We start from the raw sequence: 17,248 nt of genomic DNA on the forward strand, positions 1-17,248 counted from the left end.
GGTCCCCTCACCTCAAAGGAAGCTGTATTCTCAGATTGTCTTTTATTTCTTGATTCACCTTCCTTTTTTTTCTTTTCTTCTTCTTCTGCTCGGCTAAAAGAGAGCGATCAAAAAGGAGATGAGTAAGAATCATAGAATCTCCAGATTGAAAGTGATCTCAAATATCATTTAGTTATTAACAGTTAACATATATTAAATTTTCACTATGAGCCTAACCTTGCGCTCATACTATGAAATCTTCACAACTGCATGAGGCAAAACTACTATTTAAACCGTGATTTATGGACAAGAAAACTGACAGATAGTATGCATAACTTGCCCAAGAATACAGAGCTAATTAGTGCAGACTAAGGATTTAAACCCTTATCCAGAGGCAGTTTTCTAAACTCCCTGTACTCACAACTGTATCTCTGATTGCTGTCTAGCTCTGCTTTCATCCACCATGAAATTGTCTACCTATATCATCCTTAAACTCCATGGTAGGTCCTTCCATCCTTGAAGTCCTCAAACTCTTAGAAACTTCTTCCTGGCATTGAGCCAGAACCTGTCTTTAGAGCCTTTCACTCATTGGCCCACTTTCACTCATGGAGACAACTTAGAACTAGTCTTGTTTCTATACTTAAAAACAAAAACTGCTTGGACATTTCAAGATGGTGACTTTCCCCTTGCTAAGTGTGCCAAGCCTTCATAGTCCTCAAAGGACACGGTTTTCATATATATCTCCAATCAAAGATTTCCTCTCACTATGTTTTTATTTTCCTGTTGAAGTGGTCCTCTTGTAGTTGAAGACAGAAATTAAGCAGAAAGTTAATCTGAACTCAGTGCTCACGTTTTCTAGAATCCTTTCCATAACAACAATAATTGTCTAGTAGAAGAGAGAAATATTAAACAAATAGTCATACATATAAATGTCCAACTGCAGACTGTGATTAGTACTATGGAGAAAAAGCCCTGGTTACTATGAAGGGTAAATTCAGGGGTCAAGGGAATAGAGAAAACCTCAACAATGCTGTTCAAACAGATAAGACACATAAGAGGAGTTAACTCCGCTAGATCCTAGTCATTCCTTGTTCCAAATCATTCCCCCAGGTCCTGTGCATGAACAGATGTACTGTTTTGCATATTGACATGTTTGCTTTGTGATCTGTTATGTGATTTCATATCCCACTCTGCAAGGGTAAGATCCTTGTTGTACATCTTTTACCCTTCCACAGAAACTCAACTAGTGATTAATATGCAAGAATTATTCTTTGATAATTATAAAATTGTGCAAAAATGTGTTTAAAAAAGTCATTTACAAGACACAAATGCAATTGAAGAAATAAAATACAATAAAGCTCAAAAAAAAAAAAGAAATGAAGCAGAAAGAAGAAAACCCTCTCTCATTTCCCCAGTTGCAGTGCTACTCACAAGAAGGCCTCACACATGGAGCAGGTGTTGCCATGCATTTTCCCATCTGGGCCTTGGATGGGGTCATTCTCTCTGGTACAAGGGAGTTTTCCATTCCTCACAAACTTACGGTATTCACTGCACAGCTCCTGCCGAGATAGAGAAAGTAAGTTGGGCATACATTTTATTCCTATTCAAAACAGAAGATTGAAACATCTACAGTGGCAGAAACTAATGTTATGTTTCTTTGAGCCCAGGATTTTAGTTGTGCTTCCCTCACTGTAAAATTCAATCCAATACACAAAATTCATCATTTGCTAAGAGATGAGGACAAATAAGATGTAATAGAATGTCACAATATAATAAAAGAGATAGACAAGTAAACTCTACTGTAATCTAAACAGAATAAAATAAGTGCAAACATATAGGTACAAGAAAATCTGAGAACTCAGAGCTTGGGACCATGAAATTTGATTGTGGAAACCAGGGAAGATGTCAGGCAACAACAATAGTTGGAGTGAGGCTGTGAAGAATAAATAGGATTTTTCTGTGAAAGAAATGGATTGGGAATATGCATACTAGGTTGTTGAAACAAAATAAGCTGAGAGACACAGGTAGGAAACTAGATAGAATAAAGAAGACCATGAATTTCTGAATGAAGGTAAGGAGCCAAATAAGAAGAGAGACAAGGATATTAAAATGTATCATGCAGTTGATGATAAGCTATGTGTGGGTTTTAAGCAGAGCAGTATTGTGATCTGGTTAATATTTTGAAACTTTACTCTAGCTGTGTTAGGGAGGATGGTTGGATAAGGGAAAAAGAAGAATCCAGAGGGAAGATTAGGAGACTCTGATCATCTAAAAAGTAGGTTATAACTTATCTAAGGCTATAGAAATGGACATTGTAACATTTCAAAGGTAAAAATCATGGGTTTTTGTGTGGAATCGAGGTATTTTTATCCCAACTCTGATATGAAATTTCAAAAATTCATATGTAGAAAATATATTATGTAGAGTCTCTGGAAAATGGTTAGCAAAAGTTAGCATAGTCTGTAAGTGAGGAAACTAGAATGAGAACTCAATTTTTCAGATTGCAAACTTCCTTTTGTTGTACAGGATTAGTCTCTGAAGCAGCAAGACTTGATCAGTCTCTCACAGCATTCATCTCAATGTCATCTCTAGACTGACGAGTTAAGATTTTTCTTGGGATTTTTGCGGGGCAATATTCCAGCCTTTAGACTCTTCGAAGTATGTTAAAGTTATAGTGCCAAGTAGGACTCATTGAATGGGCACTACTCACTGCATATGAGGGTGCTTTTCCAGATTCTCTTTTACTTCTTGCTTTTGCTTCAGCCTTTTTCTTTTCTTCAGCTTCTGCTTGGCTGAATGAGAGAGAAAATGAGAAGGATCCATAGGACCAAACAAAGGCAATGATCCATCCATACTCTTGCATTGCTAATATATCCTCCCTCTTTAGGAAGGAGCAACCTGGTCCCTTTACACTACATACCAAGAAAGCAACAAAACAGCCTCCAGAACAGTAAGATTCCATAACTTCTTTATAGTTTCTGCTTAACATTGAAAGAAAAATGGTAATTGTGGATCTGGAAAACCTTCTTTCTATGAATTACCTTTCTCGTCTGTCGTCAGAAAAGAAACATCATGAAATGTCCACCAAGGAGATATCAAAAATAGTACCATGGTGACATTACACCTGGAGGCTGAAAGTGGTGTTAATCAAGCACATTGACTGGTCCCCTTGTTTCACAGAGAGGAGGTGAGGCAGTGAGGGCTTTGGCTATGCTCTCAGGATACAACTGCAACTCACCAAGATCTCTCCCCTCCATTCTATGGTCCATTTACCACATCATGCACATCCTAGCTTTATTAATTCAATTTAAATGTATCGCTTACTTACGGTTTTGTTATCCAAAAGACAGAATGTAGGGCGGGTTGGAAAAGGCGAATAATTTCCATACACTGATAAACCAAATAAGCCCAAATCTGCTTTGTACAATGGAATTGCATGGTATGTACAGTTAACTGATGATATTTCAACCATATGTTCATGGTTGTCAATCAAAACAACAGGCCATAGATTCTAAATGAAGCCAACTGCTTAATCTGATCTCAACCAAATAAGCTAAGAGCAGCCCCAAATTTTGAAGCCAAACTCAGTTCTAACTTATTGAGAAATGTTATATTATATAAAGTAACATTTACTCTAATTTTATAAGGGTTCATGGTTGTTTTGTGGGCAACTTTAATAATCAATTTCTGCATGAAGTGCTAACTTTGGGCCCTATCCCCTCTGGAGGATGAGATGCCTGTGAACTTGTACAACAGATTCAACATATGAAGCTTCAGCAGAAGGGAGAATTTGATATTTGCCCTTGCTCATATTTGTCAGGATGTTCCATTATTAAGAGAATGAGGGTCGAGGGAAAACAGACATCTTGGAATAAATAGCTCTAGGTAGTCACTCCAAGCTCTATTACTAACATTCTCAGGGTAACTTATCCAAATCCCTTCCCTATCTTGAGCCACAGTTTCCCATCTATGAAGCAAGCTGTAAGGTCCCTTCTCTCCTTGATATTCTAAAACTCTATACTTACTAGAAGGCTTGACACATGGAACACAAGTTGCCATGCATTTTCCCATCTGGACCACGAATAGGGTCATTTTCTCTGGTACAGAACAGTATTCCATTCTTTGCTTGATTCTGATATTCACTGCACATTTTCTGAGTAATGAAAATGAGACAGTTTAGATATAGTTATCTGTTTCCTGTTTATTAATTTTAGGTGCTCTTTGTCAAAGATATTGGAAAAGAGGAATCAAAGATAAAAAATAAAATGCTTTGGATTTAGGAACATCCAAAAGTTCTGTGATATTTCTTTCCTTGTAACATTCACCCATTTAAGTATTCAACAAATGTATTAAGCTAAGTGGATGTAAACATGAATGTGATTTAGCTCTTTTATCAGTCAAGCGGGAAAGATAAGGAATTGAAATATAAAAAGCTAAGGGATATGACACAGGTGTGAATTAAGTGTTACAAGCACAAAGTAAAGAATGATTCATGAAGTTCAGAGAAGAGCTTATATCTGAGTTGTATCTTTAGGATGTGTCCAGGAAAACAATGTGGCAAAAAGGTCCTCCAAGACAAATTATGATATGCAAAGACATAGAGGTATAAAAGAACATGTTATTTTGAGATAATCTATTATAGCCATGAGTATAATGGCTAAAGAATTAGTTGGGCAAAGATAGGAGGGTTTGGAAACTAGTCGAAAAGGAGACCTGGATGATAAGTCAAAACGAGATGACTAAATTTTGAAAGGAATTTGGACCTTGTTCTTAGGAAATGGAGAAATAGTAAATACTTACAGCAGAGAAGAACATAATCCAATCTTTGTTTTAGAAAAACTACCCAGCCAGATGTGTGGGGGATTTGAGTGTCTAGAGACTTAAGCTAGGGCAACTACAGAACAAAATGAAAGGAGGGAAAGAAGGGAGGGAGGGAGGGAGAGAAGAAGGAAGAGAGAGAAAGGAAGAAAGAAATTGGAAATGAAAGATAAAAGGATAGTTGAGGGACATTTGAGAACTAAAATTAAAAGGACTTCATAACCTAGGATTGAGGGGAAGAAAGAAGTTGAAAATAAGGGCTAGGCAAAAAGATGACGCTACATGAAGGCAGAAAGTGGACTAATGGAGTGGGGTATTTTATGAAACTATTACACATCATAGAAGGTGAGATAACTTTCTGTAAGAACTTAGTTAAATAGAGTTTATTCATGGAGTGAAATGGTCCAAATACACTCTAGGATATCTTCAAATGTGGGATTTTCATAAGGCCATTGGTGCATGGAAATATTTCCTACTCCATAAAAACAACATGGAATACGGATTGAATCTTGAGGATTGAGGAAGATGTTGGCTAGAAGTATAGAGACCAGGCAGGATGCTAATGCATCAATGCAAAGGAATGCTATTAAGTATCTGAGCTAAGATGGTAGCAGTAGAAAAAAGGCAGATGACTAGTTAACAGATGTGTAGAAAGTAGAATGTAGTATGATTTTAAAGAAAGTATATTAAAATTTTACACTGATACTGCTTTCAAAATGAAAACCGCCAAAACAGCTACCATTCATTTGAAGAATACATAGTAAACATTGAATTAAGACAATGCTTTGATATATCACCTTCATTTAGGAGTGTGGATCTATTTTACTAACATGATTTGATTAATTTCATCCAAGTAGAGTTAAAAACTGTAATGCCATAATTAGTCCTTTAACTCTTCTAAAATAATAACTATAAATTAGTTTCCAAAAAGTGCATCAGTAGTGGAAGAAAAATGAACCAACATTGAAAATTCATTCTAGCATAAAATACACACACATACATCACAAAAGGTATAACTGCATTAATCAAATTAATCTTCACCTCAATTTCTGTTTTAACTTTAGCTTTTTCTTCAGCCTCTCTCCGGGTTTTATCTTCTTTATTTTTTTCTTCTATAAAACGCCGTTTGCTGAAGAAACAAAAATAAATAAGTGAATATTAGATGTTTCAAATCTTCACGCTACAAAATAGTCATTTAGGTGCAGGTGGAGAAACAGCTAAGTGTTCCTGAGTTCTAGTACAAACATTTTCAAATCACCTTAAAGCCACTTTTAAACCAAAATCTTCACTATTTCCCCAAAGAACCCCTATCATTTTGCTTTCATGTGTGCCATTTCCTGCCACTATAATGATCTTTTTTTGTCATCTTGCCTTCTTTTAAATCTCCTCAGCTTAAATTTTACCCTCTTTAAGAAAACATCCAAGACCTTAGAGTGGAAATGAGTTCTACATTCATCACTGTATTTTTATACCTGGAATTCTTCTCTCATTGGACGGTTTTCATTCTGTCTTGCAACACGTGTGTGCATCTGTGCCCACGAGGGTGCACTCACATCAATGGCTTATTTCTGCTATTAGCCTTAGCTTTTTGAGAGCAAGGATCTTCATTCATACATTCATTCATTAATTCACTTATTCATTCAACATTTAGTTAGTAAATAATTTTGGCAAGCATTGGCCAGGGCCCTGTGCATACAGTACAGTAGCACAGCATAGAAACACACACCCTGTCTTCCTGGAACTTACAGCCCAGTAGAGAAGACTGACAGTCAACAAATAGGCATAGAAATAATTGTACAAATACCAACTGTGATGATTTAATTTATGAAATAAAATTATTCAGTGTTATAAAGATTGAATTTCAAGAAGGTGCTTTAGGAGGTCTTATCCAAGGAAGGATAATTTTGAAATGCAATCCCCAGAAGAGGGGACATTAGTTGGCCAAGAGTGACTTGAACTGGCAGTAGGACAGCACATAGGAAAGAGTTTACAGAGTTCAAGGGTCTGAAAATAAGTCTGATGAGATCTTGTCTGAGGTATCTTCATAAATACTATAATTTACATGTTATGAGATTTGTACTTCCCCCAAGGTCAGATGTCCAAGATGAAAAGATAAAGTTAATCCAATTCATATATGAGCATGAATTTTCGGGGGGCATCCCATCTATTTGGTCACAATGGGATAATTACAGAAGGAAAACAATCAAAGTCTTGGTACCTCCTTTTTATTCATTCTGTTGAATGAGTAGCTCATGCTATAAGAAGACTTACAAAGGTCATAGGAGAAAATGTTAAGAAGTATTTTATAATCCAGTCTCCCAACTGGAAAGTCGAATCCATTTGTACTCAAAAATAGATATACATTATTAGGGCCTATTTATTAGGTGGTGATATAATTTGTAGAGGACATAAAACTGCTCAAAAATTCTTAGCAACAAGTGTTCTCCTCATCACAGTTCTTACTCATCATTTGAATAAATCTCCACTTCACCTTTTGAGTCACTGCAAAGAAGTCACAACTGTACTCACAAAACTTCAGCACACAGGGCACATTTGTTGCCATGCATCCTGCCATCAGGGCCACGGACTGGGTCACTCTCCCGGGTACAAAACAGTCTTCCATTCCTCACTTGGTTTTCGTATTCCTTGCAAAAATCCTTTAACAAGACCAATTACATTTAGCACTTTTCTACTCTTTAATCTAGAAAATGTACATCATGGAGTTATAGTCAAAGAACGTCAGGTCTAGAAGGTATTGGTAAACACATACAGATAAATATTGAAAATTAATAAGAAATAGCAATTACACTGTCAACTTACCTGGTACCTGTATCTGCTATGCGATATATTTATTAAAAGTTAAAAGAGCCTAGGAAAGAATAGGGCTGAGCAAATATTTCCTAAAACCATATAGTTCTTGTTAACTTTCAATTCTATGAAAAAAGATAATACAAAATAAAAGATCTGATATGGGGTTCCAACAAAGACACGCCAAAATGCAGCAAGCAAGACAAATAAAATGTTGCCAATGAGTAGAATATAGAATCTGTGAGATGAAATGTTTAAAAGCTACTTAATATAGACAAAGTCAAGAACAATCCAACCTAGTTTGCAAAGGAAAAAGGAATGAAGTAGTATACAACAATATTACGCTTATTTTAGTTTGTTTTCTCTGTAGATCTGTGGATCATTTTTATAAATTCTGCCTCTTTTACTGATGTTCCTCTCTAATATTGTAGGTGGAAACCTCAGAGAGAGTGAATCTAACTTCCCCTCACTTCTCACTTACAAATATGAACCATCAAGACAAATTTCTATCTAGAAAATCTAAAAAGGTTGTGACTTCTCCCCAAAAAATCCAAGAGAGGTTTGTACCCCGATTTCCTGATTGCTTTGGCTGAGTACCTTCGGGTTTCTCTCTGTGTTTTGAAAATTCTACTCTTCGATGAGGCCTACAATTAAAGACATATTTATATATTTACTTTAGGCTTGGGAATCTCTATGTCAATAAATATATTTCATAATAGCATATATTACTATAATATAACCTACACAAAATGCTTTTCTGTAGCCTTCTTTTCAATTGGATGATTCTCATCTTTCGGGTCAGCCAAGAAAACAAGAGCATAAAGCACGTAGTTTGGAGTTAGAATGGCGCTCGACTGAGGCTCTAACTCACTGGGAGAACATTAAAGTCCTGTCACACACGAGCCCTCAATCTCACCACTTACACAAAAGAGGTTTTTGGAGTAGATGTTCTTGGGGCCTTTTCTAGATCTAGTATTCTCTGATTTGTTTTTAATAATTCATATTTCATTGGAACACTTTAATCCTAAGTGCCTCTGAATAAAAAGATATTTGTTTTTGGAGGAGAAATGGGTGTGCTCTAAACTTCCTGGTTGTAACAGTCTAGGAATATAGACACAGAAGACAATCATCTGATAATCATAGCATAGTAATAAAATTAATGCTCAATGATTCCCATAAGAGAAACAATGGTAATTTCAGTTTATAAGTTGTGATTCATCCAAGGAGCTTCTGAAGAAATACTTTTGTGAGCAACCTTCTGACGAGTTAATTATGGGGCAGATATTGAGCCATCATTACAAAGTCGTCCTATTCAACATCATCACGTCCAATGACCTCACCAAAACAATGATCCCAGCCACAGAGAGGAAGAGGGAAAAAGAGCTGAGATATGATGAAAGACAAGGAAAAGGAACTCTCTGTGTTCACGGAGTAATAAAATACTAAATATCACAAGATGACCCAAAATTTTAGACTGAAATTTAACAACCACCACAAAAGAACTGCTAATCAAATCCCAGGGAGTGTTGTACAAATTATTGACAATTCTGAATGCTCCATGTTTCTTAGTTTAAACTCTGAATACCCTGTTTAGGATGGGAAATTCGCTTTGTTGAATAGCATTAGGAAGTGGAAGTTCAGCTCTTAACTACCAAAAACTGGATCTGTGTCTCCCCTTAGGAAAACCTATGCCCTACAATCTACAAAAATAGTATACTTGTGGGGCTGGCCCCGTGGCCGAGTGGTTAAGTTCGCGCGCTCCGCTGCAGGCAGCCCAGTGTTTCCTTGGTTTGAATCCCAGGCGCGGACGTGGCACTGCTCATCAGACCACGCTGAGGCAGCGTCCCACATGCCACAACTAGAAGAACCCACAACGAAGAATACACAACTATGTACCGGGGGGGCTTTGGGGAGAAAAAGGAAAAAATAAAATCTTGAAAAAAAAAAATACTTGTAATAGCATGGAAGGGTGCAGGATATAGAATCAAAATCCAACAGGAAGGTAAAATTAAGGTCATTTTGCTGACAAGAAACTTGAGACTCAGAAGAGATGACTTGCTCAGTTTCACACACCCGCAGCATGACAGAACTAAGGCTCAAACTCAGGTGTTCTGACTTCTCAACAAAAAGCTAGTCACTTACCAAAGTAACTATTATCACCTTTATTGAAAGTAGGGTTTAATAACCTTTGTGATTTAAGAAATCTACATTGCACTGATGGTCTAATGGTTAGGATTCGGCACTCTCACTGCTGCATCCTGGGTTTGTTCCCCAGTCAGGGAACCATACCATCCCTCTGTCAACTGTCATACTGTGGCAGCTGCATATTGCTGTGATGCTGAAAGCCATGTCACTGGTATTCCAAATACGAGCAGGGTCACCCATGGTGGACAGGTTTCAGCCAAGCGTCCAGACTAAAATAGACTAGGAAGAAAAACTTGTCCACCCACTTCTGGAAAAAATCAGCCATGAAAATCCTATGAACAGCAGTGGAGCATTGTCTGATATAGCACTGTAAAGTGAGAGAATCGCACAAAACCTCTGGGCAGGGTTCTGCTCTGCTGTACACAGGGTCTTAGGGGTCAGAAGCAACTTGTTGGCAAGGCTGTGTTACCTACATTGCCTATTCAATTAACAAAAGGAATAGTTTTTTGTACTAAATGGAAAAATTAAATCATCTAATAATTTGGAAAACCTTAATTTTAAGAGTATTTTTAAAACCACAATCTCAATATTTGTTTGAATTGAAGCAGGACCTTTATAAATGCAGGCCTCACTGAATGTAATAACCATAATGGGCAAATGAACAACTCTAATTTGTATTAATGGGATTATGCATAAAATACACCAGTAGATACACTGTGTATATTTGTCAGAGAGAAGTCTGGTGAAAATTAAGCAGAATTTAATGTGCATAAAATTTCTGTCTTACATTCTTCCTTTTATTGATTGATTGATTGATTGATTTTGAGGAAGATTAGCCCTGAGCTAACTGCTGCCAATCCTCCTCTTTTTTCTGAGGAAGACTGGCCCTGAGCTAACATCCATGCCCATCTTCCTCTACTTTATATGTGGGACGCCTACCACAGCATGGCTTGTCAAGGGGTGCCATGTCCACACAGGGGATCTGAACCTGCGAACCCGGGCCACCGAAGCAAACATGCACACTTAACTGCTGGGGCCACCCGGCCAGCCCCTCCCTTTTTTTTAAGCAAGGAAGTAAATTGCATATTTTGAACTTTAAGTAGAAAATTATGTTTTAACTTTGAATCTAATGGTTAATACACTAAGAATAGTCAACTTGGGGAATTTTGAAATTAAAGGGAAAAAATTCAATGTAATAATGGACAATGGCATTATTGAATTACCTGAAAGGTTTAAGCATAAGTTTGTGAATACCTAAGGCCACAAAAAACAAATTTTGTTGGTGAGTAATTTACCTTTTCAGCACTTCGCCGAATTCTGGTCTCACCTTCTTGTTTGGCATTTTCTTCAGCTTCTTTTAAGCTGTTAATTAAAGAAAATAGCTGCTGGTCAGTTTATGGCTCTATCACATTTTCAGCATCCAGTTCGGTGCTAAGTAGTTTCACATTCTTTGCTATAACTTGTTAAGCTGATCCACTTACATGAGATGAACTTTTTCCTGTCTTGAATGTCTGAGGCAGAAAATTGCCAAAGATAAGGAAGGGCGTGAAACTGACTCACTGACAGTCAATTAGAAGCTTTGTTCTGTAAAACTGGGTGGGTGTGACTCCTTGATTGACAAACAGAAAATTGTCAGGAAAATTCCCTTTACCAGGTAGAACCAAGAGCTTTCAAACGATGCTGTGACAAGGGTGAAACCAAACTAAGCATCTCAAGTATTGGCATCCGCACCTTTATGTACAGCTTTTATACCTTGTAAAGTATTTGCCTTCATGTAAAAGAATCCTTGTTAATAGAAGCTACATTGACCTACGCTTCTAAGTCCTTTCATATATATTCTCTAATTGCAGCCTCAACTTGGAGATAGGCATTATTATCTTAATTCTACAGAAGAAAAAACCAACCATGAGTTAGAGAAGTCAAATTCTCTTTTTCAGCTAGTGCAGGAAAAGAGAAGGTCACAGAATTAGGGCAGGTTTGAACACTAAAAGCACACACCTCCTAGATAAGAAAGTGGAAATTAGGCTAATGTTCTGTCTGGAAACCAGTTATAATCACTGTTTTATAAACCTGATAGGACATGCCCTTGAATTCTACAACAGCACACTGTTAATTTTCAAAGGCAGGTGTGAAGTTTATTAATCTGTTAAATCCTTCTCTGTCTTGATTTTAAAGATCCAGTGATGTAAATAGAGCACTTTAAGCCTTGCTGACACATGGATTAGAGAGTATACCTTGTTTACCAGCCAAAATCTTAAAGACTCATTGGATCTTATTCATATCTAGGTCTCAGAGCAGTCAGGTACTCAGAGAAAGATTAACCCAACAGCTCCTCCCTTTCATAAAGTTCCAACTTTTATACTAATAATGAATTCAGTCAATGTCATCATTATTATTATTATTTTAAATCAGGCAGTCTGAGGGCCCCGGTGAGCACCCTGTACCCATTGTTTATTCTGTCCCTATTATCTAAACAGGATTTAGTGAAATAGCTTAGATGCTTATCTAGTATTTGATGAGATGTTTATTTTGTGAAACATGGCAAGCTATCATAAATCCCCACAACTATTTGATAAGTGCAATAGGGTACAGTCATGTGTAATCTCTTTACACAGTAGTGCATCTAGTCCTTTGCTTTTAGTTACTGAACAAAAATTATAAAGACCGGTGAACAAGACATGCGGGCTGAGGCAAATTGGCCTACACAATGAGAAATTAGAACAGCACAACAACTGGAATGGTCAAATAATTTAAGTCAAATGTTTAATGGTGCAATTAAAGTAATCAAATAAGGGTTCAAAAAAATAATAGGTAAATAAATAAATTAGGCTGTCATTTTTAGTAAGAGACTCTATGCATGCCCAAATGAAGCAATGTATGTCAAATGAGTGACCTAGATTCTTCCATATGAAAGTGCTTCTTAAATTTTTAAAATATTGTGTCTATAAAACACTGAGCATTTTCAAGTCATTGTAATTAAACAAACTAAGAGTCTTGAATTTAATAACCAGCATACCCACCTTATCCACTCCTTTTAAGAAACTTTAGTAGGTGATAAGAATTAAAAAGAGAAGAAGCCACTCTGGGAGCAAGAACTATTTCAGATCATAAAGACAAAGGATTGCATGCTTCATGAAAAGATCTTTATCTCTCCATGGAGTGGTTCTCAGGACAGCAACCAAGTGCATCCTTATCAGGTCCACGTGCTTAGCCTGCTTGGGGATAATGATACTTACAATAGCTCAGCGCACATCGCACACTTATTGCCATGTGTCTTCCCATCAGGACCAAGAACTGGATCATTTTCCCTTGTGCATACAAGTCTTCCATCCTTCACATAAGGCCGAAAAGCACTACACACATCCTGAAGAACAGGGAAAGGAATTTGATATTCACTATCCTAATTGTAATGCTTACAACACTGTCTTGAGAAATTTTATAGAACTGAGTGCCTCTCTGCGCAGTGAACACTAGCCACCACACAGGTAGAACTAGCTCAGTAAGTATTGTACAATTCATATGGTTAAGTATGGAACTCGTTTACTTATTAGTTCATTTATTAGTAAACATGAGTAACCTACTATGTGTTAGAACTAAGGTAGAATACACTGCTTGCCCTCAATTTGCTCATAATCTACTGGGTGACATAGAGAAAGAGATATTTAAAATACAATGTGCTAAATGTCTTGGTGGAGGCGAGCTCAGATGCTCCAGCTGCATATAGAAAGGCACAAACCTTGACTTATGAAAATCATTCATCTAGAAAAAGTCAAGTATAAATGTATGAGATGCTCACTTCCTTCCCCTATCATCACAGGCTCACAGAATTTTAGCATGGAAAGAAATTGTTTAATCCAAATCTCATTTTTAGATACGGAAACACTGGTACAGTGGGTTAAGTAGTTTGCCCAAGGTCTCCTGACAGCAAGTGACAGTGCCAGGGTTTCAACAGGTCAAGTGGCTAAAGTGTAGTGCCTTCTTTTCTACCACAGATGTAGCTCTCTTTTGATTTCTTTCTTTCTTTTTTTTTCCCCCATAGAAAGCAGAAATAGAGCTGAAAGTTCTAATTACCAAAGTAATCTGCTCCAGTTTCAGGAATTATCAATTGCTTTTTATCTAAACAAGCAGTAACCCATTTCAAGGAGAGCAAGAATTACGTCCTTCCAAACACCCCACCAAAGTAGGAAGAGCTGAGCATCTTCTTTCTCTTCAAAGTCAGCCCCCCAATGTTTCTCACCCCCTGATATCGGGCCTCACCTTCTCTGAGTTACCCTTTTCACATTCTCCTTCACTTTTTATGTCAACTTGGGACCTGGTTTTCCTGCAAACCAGGAAAGTAGGCCAAGTCACCTCTCTGAAACTTAGTATACTGTTTCTTTACCAAATCCTTCCTGCCTTCTCTACAGAGTGGTAGTAAAGTCCAATAGATAATGGATATGAAAGCCCTCCATAAACAATAAGCTGCAATAAAGTTTCTATTATTATAAATTAGGGTAGTGATCAAGAGCCAGATTGCTGGGTTCATAATTCTAGCTCTACCATTTACTAGCTGTGTGTTTGGGGAAAGTTACTTAACCCCACTGTGCTTTAGCGTCCTCATCTATAAAATGTGTATAGTATTACCAACCTCTCAGGATTATAAAGAGATTTAAATATATTAGTACACATACAGCACTTAAAATAGTGCCCAGCACATCATAACCATTTATTGCTGCTGTTCTTATTTTAAATGTTTTCTCTACTGACAATCAAGCCAATAAAACTAAACACGTTTTAGGGATGATGGCAGACATCTCTAAATTTCTGCTCTGATAATATGACATACACTTAGAGACAAACCTGTTTGGTGAGAAAAACAACTACACCAGGTAACAACTGAAGACTAGTGTCCAAATCTCACATCTGCCACCCACTCACTTCACCTCTTTGAACCTTACTTTCCTTATCTGAAAAGTGGAAATTCATACCATTATAGATTTGTGGTGAAGACCAAATGAATACTTATGAAATACTATTTGGCAACTCACTGTTGTGACATAAGCCAGCTAAAGAAGATACAGAGTTAACCTGGATTTCATTTCCATCTGAAACCAAAGAATCAGACTGGAGACTTTTTCTTTATGATATCACATTGCAAAATAAAATTTTTGATCTTATTATTGTCATAATAAAAATCATTTCATTATAGATATGAAACATTTATAATATAGACCTGTCACCTAGTATGTCACACAATATAAAGAATAAAAGTGGAATGAATACAAATATATGACAAAATTGCAGACCAGAAGATTAGATTGAGGATTCTCCTAGAAGACAATTAAAAAGGGAAAAGAATTTAAAATAGAAAAGCTATAGAACATACCCCACTGTTCATGTCATACGTTTAGGAAGAAGTTAAAAATAGAGTGAAAACAGGGTAAGTAATGGCCATAGTGTTATTTCATTTGTTCATTTATTCCTCAAAATCCATGCGCATTTACTAGGCTCTGGGCATTCTACTAGACTGTGACACAGCAAAAAAGAGAAATGGAGTACATGCTCTAAGGAACTTACACCCTGATCAGAAGAGATCAGCAATAAATACGGTAACTTAAATTATAATAAGTGCTATGAAAAATAAACTGAGCAATAGGATAGTACCTAGAACGGTGGCCATTTTAAACATGGTGTCGAGAAAGATTGCTCTGCAAAGGTAGCCTCTGAGGTGAGATGAGATTAATGAGGAGGAGGCAGCTGTTAAAGATGTGAGGGAAGAACATATCAGGCATAGAGAACTGCAATTCCAAAGGATTTGTGATAAGAACTAGATTGTCCTGCTTAAGGGGCAGAAAGAAAACAAGTGTGGCTGGAGCATAACGAAAAAGCAGGAGAGCTGCTGGTTTACGCTCGAATATCATTTCTGGAGAAATTACAGAAGCACGAGGATATAGATTGAAGTAATTAACTTGAGCCAATCATTGCTTATCCCCCTTCACCAGCAAAATCAACAGTAGCATACTAGGTCACAGGTGTTGGCAGGGTGATGCCAGGGCAGATTAAAAGCCCAGCTGGGACATGTTGAGAACAGGTGCAAGCATTTACCACTCCACTTCCTTCACCTCCAAACCCCAAGGGCTGGTGGATCACAGCCTACAGGGAACACCTTTTCCTAGTGCAGACAATTTCTGAGGGCTTACAGGTGGATTCCTGACCTCATGAAGTGGCAGCAAACTAGATTGGGCTGCACTGGTTCAAAACCTTCAGCTCTGAGCCTTATCTCTTTTCCTATCCTTACACTCATCAGGAGAGGCAGAAACTGAAGCTCAGCTTGAACTTTATCTAACTCATTTTGGCAGAAAAAGTAACTAAAGCCATTATGGGATCTTACAGTAAAATATCTATTTATCTGAGGAGTAAAACAGCATAAAATAAATATGTTAATATGAACAATATGCAGTATCAACTGAAGCAGAATTATTGGGATGCATAGAGAAATAATTTATCAAGTGTGTAACTATGCTTTAGAGAAATAAGAGAAGATATCTACAATATAAAGGAAGAAAAAAGAAGTTATAAAGGAAGAAAAAAGTAAAAGTTTTCAATATGGGAAATATTTAAATAGCAATAAATAAAACAATATAAAGACTAAAAGTAGAATAGCTGCAAATACACAATGAATTTGGGAACCAGACGAGCAGATCAAGAAACTTTGACAGAAGGCAATGATAAAGAAAACTAACTTAAAATAAAAAATAAAATACAAAAAACATAAAGAATAAAATTAGAAAGTCCCAAAAAGGAGGTAAACAGATATAGAAATAAATATCTGAAGAAATGGGGAACATTTCTAGAATTAATGAAAAATGAAAGAACAAGAGAAAGAGAGAAATAGTCATAGCAACTCAAAGCTAAAATCTATTCAACAACAAAATTGTGGAGGTTGGGGGGATTTTAACAAATGAATTGATAGCAAACTATATACATTGGGGGGAAGATGGAGACACTGACAATAAACACAGACATTAGCAGTAGTGATATATAAGTATAAATGTGGTATTTGGTTCATATTAATGAAAATAGGTAAGTTACATTTAAATCATTATCAAAGAAAACCTGGAAGGAAGAAACTACTTTAAAAATAAGTTTTTAAAAAATCTGGTAACTGAAAATATGAAAAAAAGGGAGAACCAAGTCCTAGTATAACAGAAATAACAAAAAATGTAAATGGGCTAAGCCCACAGACTAAAAGACAATTTGTGATTGGATTTTAAAAATTGGGTTAAACCGGGTATTGATCAAAAGAGAAAAATTAAAAGGTACACAAATTTTAAAACAATAGAATAAGAAAAGATACAAGGCAAAAATGAGTAAGAAGAAAGCAGAGGCAGCAATATTAATATTGAAAAGATAGACTTCAGTCCAAAATGCATCATAAGTAACAAAGAAGAACATTATATAAAGTAAAAAGAAAAAGAGAACAAGAAGGTATAATAACCATGATAATAACCATGAGCAT

The 17,248-nt window shown here is 36.6% G+C and overlaps 1 protein-coding gene across 1 annotated transcript in view; it reads right to left on the bottom strand.

Annotated features, from left to right (window-relative positions):
* Positions 1-17,248, bottom strand: part of SPINK5 (serine peptidase inhibitor Kazal type 5) — a 153,108-nt gene that overhangs the window by 37,087 nt on the left and 98,773 nt on the right. Inside the window, exons 8-15 of the mRNA XM_008528911.2 lie at positions 12,987-13,114; positions 11,046-11,112; positions 7,327-7,454; positions 5,839-5,926; positions 4,005-4,132; positions 2,690-2,771; positions 1,411-1,538; positions 12-93 (exon numbers count right to left, since the gene is read on the bottom strand). Of these exons, the coding sequence (XP_008527133.2) occupies positions 12-93; positions 1,411-1,538; positions 2,690-2,771; positions 4,005-4,132; positions 5,839-5,926; positions 7,327-7,454; positions 11,046-11,112; positions 12,987-13,114 (831 nt within the window). The remainder of the gene's footprint in view (positions 1-11; positions 94-1,410; positions 1,539-2,689; positions 2,772-4,004; positions 4,133-5,838; positions 5,927-7,326; positions 7,455-11,045; positions 11,113-12,986; positions 13,115-17,248) is intronic.

Source organism: Equus przewalskii, chromosome 13 (assembly GCF_037783145.1).
Source record: "Equus przewalskii isolate Varuska chromosome 13, EquPr2, whole genome shotgun sequence".
In the NCBI taxonomy this organism is placed as follows: domain Eukaryota; kingdom Metazoa; phylum Chordata; class Mammalia; order Perissodactyla; family Equidae; genus Equus; species Equus przewalskii.